The following is a 16,397-nucleotide window of genomic DNA, read 5'->3' on the forward strand; positions in this document are numbered from 1 at the left end:
TTTATCATCCAGAGTATAACTTGTCATAATAATATATAAATAAGGGCTTTCCTTGGGCGTCCCAGACGCGGCACTGACTTAGTGGGATTGCTGAATTGAAGTCATTAACATCATACAGGAGTAAGGGTAAAATTATCATTTTTGTGATCGCCCCCCTACCCATAAGCGAAAGAGGCAGTCAGGATCAAAATACCATTGATCTCTTGATACATTCCACTGCTCTCAGCGTGTTTAAGGCGTGTGTTCATTTTGGGGTATGTGCCACCCGTATGCCTAAGTACCAAAAGGAATCATGTTCCCACTGTAGACCCCAGTCAAGATCTGAAGTTAGCCTAGTGTCATTCAGCCCAGCTAGAGGGAATAGGCCTGATTTGTGTTTGTTGAAGGTAATCCCTGATAGCCTTGCAAAATCGTCCAGTGTTTCTGCAGTATGGGTAGATCATGTTGCAGTTGGCAAAAGTATAGCAACAAATCATCAGCGTACAAATAGAGTAAGTGTGTGGTGTCCCCCATATGTATCCCAGCGTCATGGAACTCCTGTCTAGGGTATGCCGCTATGGGTTCTAACGCAAGTATATAAAGCATTGGGGAAAGCGGGGACCCAGTTCTCACCCTAGCAGTGGGGAAGTATAAAGTATTTTAACCCACCTCATGAAAAAAGTTCCAAACCCGAAACCCCTCAATGCAGCCTCTATCCATTCCCAATACACTGAATCAAAGGCTTTAACTGCACCTAATGATGCTTCCACCGCTCTGTATGCCCTTTCGCCTGACCAATTATGTGTTGTAACTTGCGTAAATTTAAAGTGGTGCTACGACCGGGCACAAACCCTGTTTTTTACTGCTATGCACCGACGGAGCCGCAAAGTGAGTATGATAGTTAATAGTTTGACATCACAATTAAGCATTGCTAAAGGTCTATATGAATCACATATATCTGCTGGCTTCCCGGGCTTAAGGATGGGGGATATCCATGTTTTAAGCATTGTGTTTGGTAGTTCAGCTGTTTTGAAGGTCTCCTCAAAGGCCTTTAGAAGTGTCAGAGCCAGCGTAGATTGATAGGTCTTATAAAAGCCGGCCGGGAGGCTGTCTCCTCCTGGTACCTTGCCTGAAGCTGACGCCGAAATTGCATTTTCTAGTCCCTGCAGGGTAAAGGGTTGATCTAGGAGGTCGGGCTGACTGGTTGTAAGGCACAGAGTTTAATTTGCGTAAAAACATCTGCTATGTCATCAGGCGAGGCATGTGTAGTGTGGCTGTATATAGTGGCATAATAAGTAGCAAATATATCGTTAATTGCCGTCTGGGCTCTCCAGGGTTCTCCGCAGTCATCTCGTAAGAGTGTGATTGGGGTTTTGGGGTGTTCTTTACAGCACAACCAGGCAAGTAATTTCCCAGACGTATCCCCTTCTGCGTGAGTGTGTTCCGTCCTGGTGACATAGTCAAACCTTGGCAGTCTGTCTAAGGTGGCCCGATAGTTAAAGCGAGCCTCCTTCAGTGTTAGCCCAGCAGATGATGTGTGTGGTTGTAATGACTCTAGTTCTCTAACTTTGGTCTCTAAGTTCTCCAGCTCAACACTCAGTTGTCTGCAAATGCTCCCAGTTCCAGCAAGAACCTCACCCCTAGTGACCATTTTAAGAGTTTCCCAAATCGCCCCCACCTTTTAACACTGGCAATGTTTTCTTTGAGGAAGAAGTCTGATTTATCTCTGAGTTGTTCTCGAAAAGCTAGGTCTAGCAGTGCGTCTACGAGCATGTGCCACATCGTGACAGGAGAGTGTGGCATTTCTCTGTTCCAGGCAACTACAAGCGAGGAGTGATCTGATACGACGTGCCCAAGTATTCGGCACTCACAAATTCCTGCTGATGTTCAGCGCCCACAAAGCTGTAGTCTAACCTAGTATGTAGGCCATGTGGGGAGGAGTAAAAGGAGTATTCTCTTGCCTGTGGGTGAAGCTCTCTCCAAACATCAACCAGACCAAGGTCAGTTAGAGCATTAGTCAGTGCTGCTGTGGCCGGAGGAGGCCCACTCTGTAGTGATATAGACCGGTCCCCACCCCAGATAAAGAAGGCCTCTCTGTAGGGGACCATGAGTGTGCACAGTGTTTGAATATGTGCTGCTATGGCGCAGTTCGGGAAGTAGGAGTTGACTATGACCAGTCCTGTAGTGCCTACGTAACCTTTGAGGATCAGGGATCTACCTTCTGCATCCCTTTCGGAACTTAATAGCTGAAATGGGAGCGTACCTTCCACGCATGTGAGAACCCCCTGGCATATTTAGAGTACGGGGACCCATGCACCGTTCCTCTCCAAAATTCCTCCAACTTTTGCTGTTCTGCAGCCGTCAAATGGGTCTCCTGTAATAGAGCTAGCGAAACCTTTTTCCGCTGTAAGTATGATTTGAACCTGTTCTTGCGGATCTATGTGCTTAAGCCTCTCACGTTCCACGTCACAATCTTAACCTGCACCATGGTCTGCACAGTCCCTTTCCACAATAGGACTTTGGAGTGTAATGTCTCGTATCTTATCTGATCGGGGCAATATAGCTCGCTCTGCGCCCGTCACATGTGTCATGTGCATGTCTTCATTAGTTACGTTATGCATTATCCTATACCATGTGGCTCCTAAGTTCGTGTAATACGTTAGGCAATGGGTGCAGCAATATGCGTTGATTGGGTACAACAAACTAAACATAAACAACAAACCCCTGAATATGGAGTACCAACTTTGCCCAACAGATGTGATCCATTCGCGCCTACCAGTGCCTGTGTCTTCCTGCAAGCTCTGGCCTGAAAGTTCAACAATCTTTGCCTGCCGACTGTCCAGTAGGGATGGGTTAATGTCCATCAGAGTTCAGTGGGCTGGGACACCAGCTCCGGCAATATAGCAACAGTGTTCACTGCTGTTCATATACTTCACTAAAAGCCTCTCTGTGGCAGTTCATCTCATCTTGAATCAACCATGCGTACACGCTGGTATCACATTTTTAACCAGATCACACTCTTAAATCGGTCCATTCAGGAACTATATCACTGCGCAGGTCGACGTTGCTCATCTTTTTCTTTCTTTACAAGATCTGCAGATCCATCCTGCCTTTGTTCAGAGTCATCATCCAAGTCCAAGTTGTTGTGTTCCAGCCACATCGTCACGGCTTCTGGGCTGTCAAAGAAGCAGGACCTTCCATCATGTATCACTTTTAGTCTTGCTGGGTACGTAAGCATATATTTTATCTTTTTCTGATGCAGCCTGGCCTTGACTGAGATACATTTATTACGTTGCTGCTGTACCAAGGGTCTATAGTCCGGGTATATGGCTACATTCGAGCCACTGCGTTGTATTACTCTGCCATCTCTGGAGAATTTCAGGAGCACTTCTCTGTCCGTAAAATTCAGTATTGTGGCTATTATGGGGCATGGGTGTGATCCGGGTAGTGGCCACTTTTTCAGTGACCGGTGAGCTCTCTCGACAACAAATCCTTACGGTAACTTGCCCGAGCCAACCTCCTGCAGAAATAGGTTCTCTACGTAGGTCATCAGATGCCATTCTCCGGAATGCCCAGGACTCAAACATTATTTCTGCGGGAACGGCCTTCTGTGTCTTCAGCTCTTTGCTCCAGAAAGCAGTTCTTGGTTTCAATGGTCTTCAACCTGGTGGCCATGTCGTTAGTGGTGCCAGTCGTGCTTTTCAAGAGTTCCTCAGTATTCGTAACTCGTTATGCTAAGGATCTCATGGCTTGGCGTAAGAGTTGTACATCAATTTTTACCTCTTCAATTGTGTGTTCAACAGAGGACCTCAAAGCTGCAATAACTGCAAGCACCTTATCTTCTTGTGGCTCTGCTTGGATTTCGCTTTCTGCTAGACTCTTCCGGCTCCCAGATTTGGATGATGTCTGTGTTCTCCCATGGCCTGCAAAGAAATCCATGATGGTAGCTTTTTTTTTTAGGGCATAACGATGTGTTTAATGGGTTACAAATACACTGCTGTCCGTGAACCCCTAGATATGCCTTTTCGTCATGTGCTTGACCCAATCTCTCACTCTGTAGGACCCTGCTAGGTACCTGCTAGGTACCTGTGAATGCGTTATAGTCCAGACTGTTTTGCCTCTCCCACAATGTTCCTTGCTGGATTGCTAGCAGTTATCTATAGTAGTACCACCCCTCAATTGTCGTTCGTATGTGGGCAGTCCGCCCGGTCCAAAGTGCTCCAATTTGTATGTGAAGTTGTTCCAGTTATACAAGTGTGCAGTTCCCAAACTGAGCTAATGTTTCATCAACACACCTCAGTGTAGCCAGGAGCTTGATCAGAGGTTAGGTGTTAGTGATCAAGGGCTTCCTCAGAGAGCAGTATTTAGAATCTGGTTGTAGTCCTGCTGAAAAGGCTGGTACAGCTACCCACTAGGACATCCACACTTATTTCGTTGATCCACAGTAATGTAAGGATGCCACCAGGAATAAAGGGATTCAGCAGCAATGCCTGTACTGTTGAAGGGTGCGGACACTCTCCGGGGGAAGGGGGGAGTCCCAGCGTGACAGGCGTAGACTGTTGGATCACTCCTCCGTGTGCCTGCTAACAGGAGTTGTTTTACTGTCTCCTGTCACACTTCTAGGTCAGCGCCCGGCCCTTACTGCTTAGTTGTTGTTTTACTGTCTCCTGTCACACTTCTAGGTCAGTGCCCGGCCCTTACTGCTCAGGGTGGTGTGACCACCAACAATAAGCCTGTATGTTCAAGCACTCCTCCATGTAGCAGAGAAGGGGCAACTGGACGCCCGCTGCTCCCCTGCCGGTAACAGCAACTCAATCACTGACCTGATAGATGCCTGTTCATGAGTCGGCACTGCAGTCCTTGTAGAACCCCCTCAGCCAGCAGTCTTATCAGGTCTCTTTTCAAGCTGGGGCATTTGCCGTCAATTGTGCCGTAGTGATCTGGAGGTCTCGCTCTTTGGGTGCCCATGTGGGTTCACTGTAACGCGCTCACACTGGAAATGAGCCGTTGTCCTTGGCGTTCCAGCGCAGTTAGTTAGGCGTCTTTCTCCTCCTCTCTGCTTGTGCAGCAGCACCGCTCACGCTGCGAGTCACTCTCACACCCGCACTGCGGGACCACGCACTGTCAGGGGTGGACCGCCTTTAGAGGGTGTCCGCCACTGCTAAGGGGGTTCCACTGCCTCAGTCCTCGAGCGCTCGCACCTCGTAGTAAGAATGAGCTCTGTTTACACGCCCTTCAGGTTTCCTCAGCGCTGTAGCCGGTATCACACTTCTGCACTGTGATGTCGGACCACAGCTGCTTCAAAGGCAGGCTGCTAGCGGTCACCGCCATTTTATTTTCCTCCATATGATATGCTGGCGCAGATCTCTGATGCTGCTATCAAGCCTTAGCGAAAGTTAGGCACACTTCACGCCACCTGGGTCTTGCCTGCAGAAGTTCACATTTGTCTGCCTCAAAGAGGGGAAATAATAAAGGCAGTTAATCACTGTGTTACAGGATCATTGTCGGATAACTGCAGGAGAACAGCTCAAATGCAGCCTTACAGCATGAGCTCCAAGCCACGCCCCCCATTTATGTCAACTAATATGCGGGCATGCAATGGGAGGTTTGCTGGGGACTCTCCGGCAAAGCACACCTTTGTGAATGGTCCTTGAAATTCACGCATAGACTATATTTTGGCCAATTGGGAGATGTGGCATCGGGTTGATTTTGCAGTGTCTGGGAAGTTGGAAAGGGACCACCGGCCATTGATGCTGAGCATGAATTCTGATTCCTTTGGTTGCTACAGGCTAATATAGTCCCAGACACTGTAGCAATAAGCGTATCTGGAAATGCTAGAAATGCTGCGATGTGGGTCAAAATCAAAGCATGTGAAAAAATACCAGTTATTTATAAATCAGTCTTCCTGCTGCTTGAACATGTTTCTACAAGCTGATGGCATGCCAACATGCCATATACTGTGAATTCACTCTTTACTTATGGGCAATCTAAGATTACTGTTCACAGCTAATCTAAATCTAAATCGCAGGAATGCGATAAAAAGCAACTCCTGCATTGATCAAGATTGTAAAAGGGCAAAGGAGACTGTGATCAAAAGGGTGAAAGGTTTTGCCGAAGGGGGGAGGGGAGGCACGCAGTACAGGCAGTCCGTTCTTATTACAAGCGGCGCTTAAGGAAAACAAGCGCAAGCCTGTTCAGCCATCACTTGTGCGGCCGTTGCTTTTTACAGTTGTAACCCTCCCCACCCTTCCTGGGAAGCATACCTGTTGTCTCATAGGAAAGAATTACATTTCCCTCTATGGCCACATGCAATTAAAGCAAAATGAAGCCCCGCCATTTTTGTAGAACTTCGGGGAGCCTTTGGAGCCAAGCTACATCGGCTTGAAATGCCAGTCATGTGCTAGTTTGCAGCTCCAAAACAGTCCACTCCCTTGGGATCCCCCTGGCACCACAAAGCCACCATAGTCCTTGTGTCAAGTATATGGTGCACAATGTCCACTAGCTAGTGGTATTGGACTCTTGGCAAGTACAAACTATGTGCTGTGTTTTATTTATGAAAATGGAGGTAGTGGGTGACTTTGTGGCTGGCTAGTAGCTTGCAACTTGAATATTTACCCCGTCTGGTACTTTGCATACAGATTAAGAGGACTTAAACCGCAAATAATTCCCTCTTAAGCTACTGTTGTTGAAGATGCCCTCTTTATTGTACTACAGACCAATGCATTTAAGCCAAGTTTGCCAAATTAGGACACGTATAGGCTGCAAAGCATGGAAAGTGCACCAAGTTCAATGACAGTGCCCATTATCACGTATTGCTTAGTGACTCTTAGAAGGTTTTCCTGGTACAACTTCACTAAAAGATGCAAAATTACGTAACTCTCTTTGATAGCTGCTTGGCACAAATCACGTATAAGAAACGTGACCCAACTGTTCCACCGAGAAACCTACCAGGCTTGAGAACACTCCACATTTTGTCTTCAGGTCAGACTTCATCAAGAATGTGCCAATCTAGAAAGTGTTGCTGTGGTCTGTGTCCAGCTCGTTCTGCTACAAAACACAAGAATGGTGTGATGAAATTCTATAGCAGCAAATTCACATTATACACCACCAATAATATGCCTGCATTGTCAGTGGGATTGTAATGTAAAGAATCAGCGATCGGCTAGTGTTCGTTTGGTGGGCCCAAAACTTAAGAGTATCTGGCTGCAATGTTGTGGAGGCTTTTAGGATTAAACAGTTAAATGATCCATTAAATGTGGATTTCAGACGATACATTCCTGCAAGATTGGCTATTCTCCCTGGGAGCTAGAGAGTCACAGCACCACTTGGAGAAAACAGAAGACAGAAGGGAACATTGGTGGCAAACAACTGCCAAGTTAAACATTGTATTATGCATCAAACGAAATCAAAATGGTGACAGGACACTGTGCAAGACTACGTTAGAATCCTAAACTAATTTAGGCCACAAAAATGTGGTCTAGCAGCCCATAGCAATTTTACTGCGTTCAGGGTTGTCATGTGGCTGAACCTATAGGAGCAAGACAAATACCCAGAATGAGATATGGTCTGCCCAGTCATTGGTAGGGGAGCTCAAAGGGCTGCAACAAAGAATATTGCAAATGATACAGCCCTGCATCTAACCTACATTAAGCAACCATGCAACCCCAACATCGACGAGCTCACCTTAAGGCTGTCATGCAGGAACCTCTGCACTCCAGGGACAGCCAACATGTCTGCTTCATTTGCCCAGGTCACTAAAAACAAATCAAGGTATAAAATGGCATCTCAGTGTTTGAGGTCAACTTAAATAACACCAGTCTTTTAGAGTCAAGGTGAGTTCAGATCATAGAAAGCAAACCAATTAATGATCAAAACACATAATGGCAATCATGCTGCCATGATCACCTCCAGCTGGCCATGACAAACTGCAGTCCACCATTATTCCACAGCCCCTATTATTCCACTATGGGAGAATCAAAATATTCAGTCATCTTAAACATGCTAAAAATGATGTGCTCAAACACAGTGAAGTATTTGATAAACATCCACAAGCTGTGGAACCAGAACTGCTTTAAGATGCCGTTCTTGCACTCACTAAAACAATGTGGGCTGAAAGTGCAGTACATTCTATCACTGCTCCAAAAATCAGTATTTTCCACAGCTCGCTATAGGTTTATGTAACCTTGAAACAAAAGTGACCAAAGATAAGTTAATGTTTGACTGGTAATCATTCTAAATGTTCACAGTTCAAAACACGGAGCGTACACACAGCCAGTTGCTCTCCCCATCTAATGACACATACAAAGCACTGTAGCCTTGTCTGTAACGCCTCAAGGACAGGAGCCAACACAACCCATAAAGTGGCTTACCTTGTAACAACTGACCCTTCCACGCCATGCCAGAAGTCTTCCGTCTCCTATAGAAACACATTGAACCAATTAACCATTTAGGCAACATGGTGTAGTTTGTAACTTAGTCTAAAGTTTGCTAACGGATAGGAAAGCAACATTAGCCCAATCCGTGTTTCATATGCAATTGCCAGTCCAACATCTATTCTACAAGAAAGCCTTAAACTCCAGTTCAACATTTCATTGCCCAACACCATCCTTTGTGTGATGTTTAGCCTCATCACTATCACAAGTAGTCCAAAGTCAATGCCCATATTCCCAGCCACTATGTGGACCACCTAGAAAGAACTGGACCCTTGATCTGCTCTTGAAACAGATGCCAAGTTTGTCACTGGTACATTGGTATTACGGATGAACATGTACAAATGGTAGCAATGTCACCTTTAAGGCTCTAGCATCATGGTTACCATTTGAACTACATTGGACTAGAAGGATCTTGCAATTTGCAACTCCTTAAAGTTTACAGTGTCCAACAGCAGTCACATGGTAGATTCACTGGATGGAATAAATACTTCATGGTGACCCTGGATTGTTAATTCATTAAAACGTACCATTTATGCAAGTAAACGATACATGTCTGGCTGGGTACCATTTTGAATGTCCATGGTTTCCTGACACAGAGCATAGACACAGCCCGTTCCTTCTCTGCCGCCTAATGACACATCCACACACATCACTGCAGCTGTGTCTGTAACGCCTCTAGGGGCAGGACTAATTTAGAGGTCATCAAACAAGCTTACCTTGAATATACCAGGTGGGTCTCGATCTGCCGTAGCAAGCTGCACATTGGACCACTGAAATCAAAACACAAAAAGACATGTGAGACGTGTAGAGTAACATAGCAGAAAGATTAGAAGCAGTCCCGCTTGGAGAGAACTTGGAGATGTAAAGTCTAGTACAATTAAGCCAGGCCATTTGGAAGGGAAAACAAGACTACATTTTCGTACAGGAATAAACCGGTTTTGCACACCTGCGCATATGTACAATTGCTCAAGGCACCCAGCACTGAGTGATCATGGTCACAACGTACCACAATACATATGAAATTACCTGCACATGGCAGTGGATGTCATTAAAAATGTCATTTGACTTTCATTAAATAAGAAAACCTGAGAGAATCAATAGAAGATTCAAACTCAAATCAGTTAACAGTAAGAACATTAGCAATACATCCAGACTAACAAGAGATGGAGTTAAGAATCCAAGCAGTTTGAAAAGAAACATTTGCCAGAGTGTTTGCATTAAATGTCAGCGGGCAGATGGATCCAATCGAGGGGGGTTAATTCCTGCTAGTTACTGTCTGCTATGGGACAGTCTACTTGCTACAGGATTATGGAAGTACAGAGTAAATCACTGAATGGCTGGCAATCATTCTGAGTGTTCACTGTTCAGAACACAGAGAGTAGACACAGCCAGTTTCTCTCTGCCACCTAATGACACATACAGAACACTGTGGCCTTGTCTGTAATGCCTCTAGGGGCAGGGCTTACTTAGAATTTGAAACAAACTTACCGCAGCTAAATAAGATGAGCTGCCCTATCGCTGAAGCATTCTTCGTATACTCCTGCAGAAGAAACAAGAGCAAACCTTAAAGACCAGACCACTGGAGAGCAGTCAGCACAAACACTTAGTTTCACTTGTTGTGGATTCTAGTGTGAAGTATGCCACGAGTTTTAATGAACATGGCGATGCCGTGAGCAGACCATAAGATTACAGGGCTGAAGTCTTTAAAAATCGAGCTTTCCTATTGTGTTTCTTAACATCCTAACCACATTTCAGTGTAACTAGTGTTTAGCTGTGCTTCTTGTATATGATGCTTGCTATGTAGACTGTACCCAGCGGCACCTCAACTTCACAAGAGCACCCATTGCAATACAGAGCCCGCTGAAGCAAGTATAGCACCCTCTTTTGGCTCAAGTTATCTGCACAGATCAGTCCCTCTTGCTCCACTTCCCAAAAGCTATGTCATAGACTGGGCCACTGTGTCCATGCAGAGCCCCCTCGGGCATGATACTCACACAGACAACTTAGCAGTAGCAATCTCCTTGTGGTATCCAAGTACCATCCTCCACCAGGTAAGCACCTGTCCATAACTGCTGCAGTGCCAGATCGTCTGTGGCAAGCACTGGCACAAGGTGTCCGGAGAGCAGCGTCGCTGCCTTCTCCAGTCTGCTTTGGATCTCTGCCAGAACTATCCGCAATAACCGGTCCACAGGCGGCCTCATCAACTGCCATTGCTCTGCCACCAGAAGCGAGGGGAGCACAGCCCAGAGAGCCTCTACGGCCACCTCTTCAACACTCAAAGGCCCAGTGCTGGAAAAACCACTGGTACCCAGAAAGTGCTCACAGACCTGGCCTTCATACAGATCCAGAGTATTTAACATCACTGCAGCCACGTGTGCTGCCAGGTCTGGTCCGCATATTTCAGCGCAGCGACAGATGACACCAGACAGTGCTTGTACTTGGCACAACCCCTCGGAAGCCACCGTTTTGGGCACAGATCATTTAGCAAACAAAATAAACAGCGTTACCTTGCTCTTCTAATGCTGAAATAAAAAAAGCTGCCTGGAGGAAACAAACACAGACTGAAGATCAAATCATATCATATTGACATGACTAACTGCATATCCAATCAGGTACTACTTACAACAGAAAACACTAGACACCCACAAGCAAGTACATGGACATTTCGAGAGCCATTTTAGAAGAAAACATAATTGTAACAGTAACTTGATTATTTTAGTGCAAAATACATTAAAATATTTTAAATATTGTTTAAAGCATCTATCAAGTCAAATAACATTTTAATAACAACACATGGTGGCTGCCATTTTGGAAGTAAATATGGCTGACACATTCAGCACAAAATACAAATGCAGATAGAGAGAGCAAAAAGGTGTGTGGTTTAAGGTGGAGATGGGTGGGAATTGTTGGAAAATCATATAGATTTGGCTTAGTGATGGGTGTTAAATTGGTGGGACACATAGCCAAACACAAATCCATCCTCATATGTCATCTGCATTGAAAAGCACTAGAGACCCTCATTCAAAGCACCTATTTGAAGCTCTTATGGTAAAACTCTTATTTTAATGACAATAGTTTTGGCTTAAAGGTAGCACTTTCAGTGCCAACTAATAGCCAAAACTAAAAAAGATGAATACTTCAGTTACTTGCGATAGTCTCCACAAAGAACTCGTAGAGAATGACTCAAAGAAATTCTGGAGCCTATTAGGGATGGGTAGTACTGATCCCCAAAAGATCATACATTGTAGTATCCCTTAATCAACCTGGCACTTGCACTTTGTAACACTATATGCGGAAGCCATAGTCTTTCTAGAGGCTTTTACTCATATAGTGGCTAATTGTGAAGATCAATGTACCCCACTTAGTTTAACATTTAATGAAGTTGATATCACACATAACTGCCAAAAAGCTAACAAGGCACCCAGTACAGATAAGGTACCGGCATATTAATAATATAAATCAGAACCTACGATATAGGTCCCTTATCAAACCAAACTTTTTAAGTCTGTCCTGGCAGCAAACTCTGTGCCTCAACTTGGATGCAGGCGTAGATCATCCCGTTATATAAAAGGGGAAACAGAGAGGATCCAGGGAATTGCCAACCAAAATCCCTGCTTGTGACCAGGGAAGAGGTCTTCTCCAAGGCCTTGCTGATGCACCTTGAAGCATGGATTGAAGACAAGAATATTGACCATCAACTGCAGGCCAGCTTCTAGGGTCATGTCAGCAATATCAACCAATGTTTTAGATTAGGCCGATTGTGTGATAAATATGTCACTCTAAGAAAAATGGGACAATGTACATTCTGTGATTTAAAAACTGTGTTTGACAAAGTACCAAGTTTAGGGCTATGGAATAACTTACTGCTGGCTCTTCTTAGCGAAATTCAGGGTTTGTACACAGGGAACAAGGCCATGGTAAGGTGGAGTGCTGATGGCAGGGTATCTGAGAAAGTCCCCATCCAAATGTGTGTACACCAAGGACGCATTTTGACCCCAAAACGTTTATGGCTCTTCATGAATGGTATTATTTCTAAATTAATGAATTTTCCCTGTGATGCACCATTTTTAGCGGGGAGGATGTTCAATTTTAATGTTCGCCAGTGAGGCTGCTGTTTTATCCTTGACCCCTGCGGGTGGCAAGAAGCATCTAAATACATTTGAAGGATTTTGTCAGACCAATGGCATGTCCATTAATGTAAATAAAATAAAAAAGCTTTGGTCTCCAGGAAGAGCGGAACTAAAGGGAATAACAAATGAATCTTGTCCCTAAATGGGGAGTCAGTTGAACAGGTCAGTGAATATTATTAACTGATTGTGCGTTTCACTGAACATTGTAAATGCTCTTCCCAAGTGACTAAGGCTGATGTTACTCTAAATCAATATGGTTGTGCTATTTCTAAGTTTACTCATGAATTTGGAAATGGGGCAGTGAAAGTTTCCTTGGAGGCCCACTCTGCGCAGGCCAGACATACAGCTCTCCATGGGGCAGAGCTTTGGGGAGAAACTAATTGTGATCATCTTACTATCAGTGAAAACACATTTGTAAAAAAATTGCTAGAACTCCCCAAAAGTGACCCTGCCATTCCTGTTCACACAGAGACTGACATTATGAGGATTTGGTCTATTTTCAAATCCAAGATGCCATTGTGTTGCCAATAATTTCATTGACACATCATTGGGGCTGGGTAGCAATTTGCAAGCACTTTTTCAAATCTGAAGTTCTTACTATTTTTATGAATGAATTTGATACATACTATTTGTCTTAATATTGGGTTTTATGAATTAGTGTGTTTTTAATTATGCAGAATTATTTAGATATGTTTGCATTGTATCCAGTCATGGACTGTTTGTGAATGTGTTTTATTTGTGATATTACTTTTGAGGTCTCTGACCGAAACAAAGTTAAACGAATCGATTTCCATGCAATGATTAAGTAGAGCTGATACCCAGCAATACAATGTGGTCAGCCCTCTGATTGGATGCATGCTGACAGGGAGACAAGGTTTGGGTGCAGAGAATGTGCCATACGGATTAAATGCTAATACAGGACAACAGTAACTATTTTAAATGCATGTGCATAGTTTAGAGTGTGAATCACACTGGCACAAGTAGTAGTATGGTATTTATCAATCAGTGTGCTGAGTTGTAGTTGAACATGCTCTTTCTTGTTGCCATCATTGATTTTATTCACAATATTTCAAAGGTTTGCCGCCCAAAGAAGATCCATAGCCAAAGGCAGCATGGCTTGCTTCCAGACCACAATTCAGTTGTGCTTTCTCCTGAGCCTGGCTGATTATCTACACACAAGTGAGTTGCCTTTCAATCATGTGTTCTTCCCATGCTTATTGGGCTAGCTGCCATCACATTGGTACACATCTCAACTTTCACTTAAAGTGGTAATGTAGCAATCTTGGATGTTAAAAACACTCATGTATCTACTTAAAGTTTGTGCTCAGCAGCAGGCATACAATGCAGAATGGCTCATTAGCTCTCACAAAGATGGGCTATGCATGCTATGTATGAGGGAAGGTGAATGTTAAGTGGTAGGGAGGACTGGAAACGTTAGTCCTGTAGGGCAAGTATAATATTCTCGCCCATGGTGCCGTGGCCGAAGTGTACAATACAGCAGCCCCAACTTCCAGAATCACCAAACTCAATATCAACCTCTCTCTCACCCGCACATTCTCAATTATATACAGGAGATATTAATGGCATTATTTCCATTTTATGCAACATATCTTTCAATTGTGTTTGTGGTTTCTTAGCGACCCGAGCCCCAAAAAACTTCCACCAAATACCAAATGTAGCAAAATGATTTTACCAGGATAATATAATTTGCAGAAATGGGAAAGGGAAAGCTGTGATTTCATATCAGATTTCATCGAAATCCAGTTTGAATTTGACAGCAGGCTACCCCATAACATCTTTAGTTTATGGCTAATGTAAAGAGGTGGAGAAGCTAGAGAATTAATTGATAGAACCAAGCCATAGCTCTGCCAGGGGGTATGGCAATTAGATGCAAAGTTGAGCCGACACAGCAAAAGACCCTTATCTGGCTTCCTGCCTCCCCACAACTCAAAACCCTTACCTGGAACTCTGTCTAACCCTCTCATCTAACATAAGACTCTCACATGGCATCAACCTCTTTGAAACCTTTTAATCTGCCTATCATGATCCGGCAGGCTTGGCCGGCCCCCCACCAAAGGCCCACTCCAAGGCCCCTGTCTGCTCCCTGTCCGCAACCAAAATGCTACTGGAGGTTTTTCTTGCCACCCCTGCACTCGAACTTCCATGACGATGCGACCACACTCTGCTTTTAAATCTGGTCTTCCAAATCACTCCTCCATGAGAATGGGCACATTCCTTACTCTGGACATGCCTCTACCCTCTTTTGCCTCAGCCCCTTCTCTGCTTGTCCCCCATTTTTGCCCTTCTAATTTCACTCTGTGTTCACACCCATTGCTAACTTCTGTATCTGGGTGCTACTGAAATATGGCTGTGTTTTCATGTATCTAGCTTAGTTCAAATTTGGCTGTATTTTCATGTGTTTAGCTTAGTGCAAATTTGGCTGTGTTTTCATGCATCTAGCTTAGTTCAGAATTGGCTGCGTTTTAATGCACTTAGCTTAGTTGCAATCATCTTTTGTGCCTATCCTTTTCTCTCTGTCTATCCTTTTCTCTAAACCCACCTGGTCACCTGCACGCTTGCCTTTTGTATCTCGCCCCCCTGCTGCTTGCTTGAGATGTCTGCTTATTTGAATCCCTCATCTTGCTGTCCCCTCCCCTCTCGACTCCCCCTCCCTTCATTGTATCCTTAGCACTTACCCTATCAGATATAACACCTAACCTGTATGATACCAGCTTGTTTGTCTCCCCCCCTTGTTTTTTCCTCCCTCTCCCCCTCCAACACTATCTGAAATGTCATCAGGCCTAGTACGATAGTTGCTTGTTTTTGTTCCTCTCATTCTCCCTGTTACCCCCCCCACCTCTTGTTAAATTCTGGCACTACCACAATTGTCGTCAGTCCTAGTAATGTAGCCGCTTGTCTGTCTCATTCTCCTTCCCACCCCTCTCCCCTTCTCAACATTGTCAAAGCTCTTGCACTATCTGAAATGTCGCTAGGCCGAGTACAATAGTTAATTTCTGATTTTTAATGTATCAAGGACTTGTAAGAATGTCACTGTATTCTCCCTTGTTCACTCCCTGCCTTGATGTGCTTTGAAATACATTGTGTATAGGCCCTATATAAATAAACAATCAATCAATCAGTCATACCAGTATACATTATGGATTTGGTTAATGTTATAATTATTTATGGAGTACACTATAGATTTTAAACCCATACGAGCAAGACATTGCCTACAGATAATTGAGGAAAATAAGGCACAGTGATTCAAAGTGAATTGCCCAGAATCACTTAATTTATGCAGTATGGAACGTGGATATTTTAGCCTGGCTACCTCGTGCCAGAGTTTCCAATTTAGGCAAAAGGGGAGACTTCATCTTCCCCTGTTCCATCTTCAATATAAGAACCAACAAAAAACTTTCTTAAAAGCTGTTATTCAAAGGCTAAACTAGTACAATGTACAATAAGTCTGGATTTCAAAGAACCAAGTCACATCATAAAGCAACCTGACAACATATTTGCAATTGAAACATTGGTTCATAAAGCAGGCATGCATCACTTTGTCAGGAAGAATTCTGGGGTTGAGCCAGTCCCACACTTGAGTGCAGGTTAGGCACAGATATCTCAATTTGTTCACCTACCTTTCCAGATTTGTACCTGTAGATCATTTACCCTATTTTCCTTACACATCACCACCCTCCAGTGTCATTCCCACATCCTCAATAACCCTTCTTTACAATTAACTTTCAGACATCTGTTCCCCTTTTACGCATCCCTTAGCCCTTCAATAAGTCTCCTTCCCTCCCTCACACACCCTTCCCTCACTCATATTGCTCAATCACCAAATCCTTTTCACATA

At 44.2% G+C, this 16,397-nt stretch overlaps 1 protein-coding gene and 3 non-coding genes across 5 annotated transcripts in view; 1 reads left to right on the forward strand and 3 right to left on the reverse strand.

Moving 5' to 3' along the window:
- The window catches only part of LOC138582898 (uncharacterized), a 418,590-nt gene that overhangs the window by 305,824 nt on the left and 96,369 nt on the right, over positions 1-16,397 (forward strand). For both annotated transcript variants that reach the window (XM_069654622.1, XM_069654621.1), the window contains exon 3: positions 13,617-13,720. In XM_069654622.1, the coding sequence (XP_069510723.1) occupies positions 13,654-13,720 (67 nt within the window). In that variant the 5' untranslated portion in view covers positions 13,617-13,653. The remainder of the gene's footprint in view (positions 1-13,616; positions 13,721-16,397) is intronic.
- On the reverse strand, positions 8,191-8,321 carry LOC138448249 (small nucleolar RNA SNORA17). Its single transcript, XR_011260091.1, has one exon. It is a non-coding gene; the product is annotated as a small nucleolar RNA SNORA17 (small nucleolar RNA).
- LOC138448250 (small nucleolar RNA SNORA17) lies at positions 8,960-9,097 on the reverse strand. The gene has a single exon (XR_011260092.1). It is a non-coding gene; the product is annotated as a small nucleolar RNA SNORA17 (small nucleolar RNA).
- LOC138448248 (small nucleolar RNA SNORA17) lies at positions 9,740-9,871 on the reverse strand. The gene has a single exon (XR_011260090.1). It is a non-coding gene; the product is annotated as a small nucleolar RNA SNORA17 (small nucleolar RNA).

Source organism: Ambystoma mexicanum, chromosome 3q (assembly GCF_040938575.1).
Source record: "Ambystoma mexicanum isolate Mex_15411 chromosome 3q, UKY_AmexF1_1, whole genome shotgun sequence".
Lineage (NCBI taxonomy): Eukaryota > Metazoa > Chordata > Amphibia > Caudata > Ambystomatidae > Ambystoma > Ambystoma mexicanum.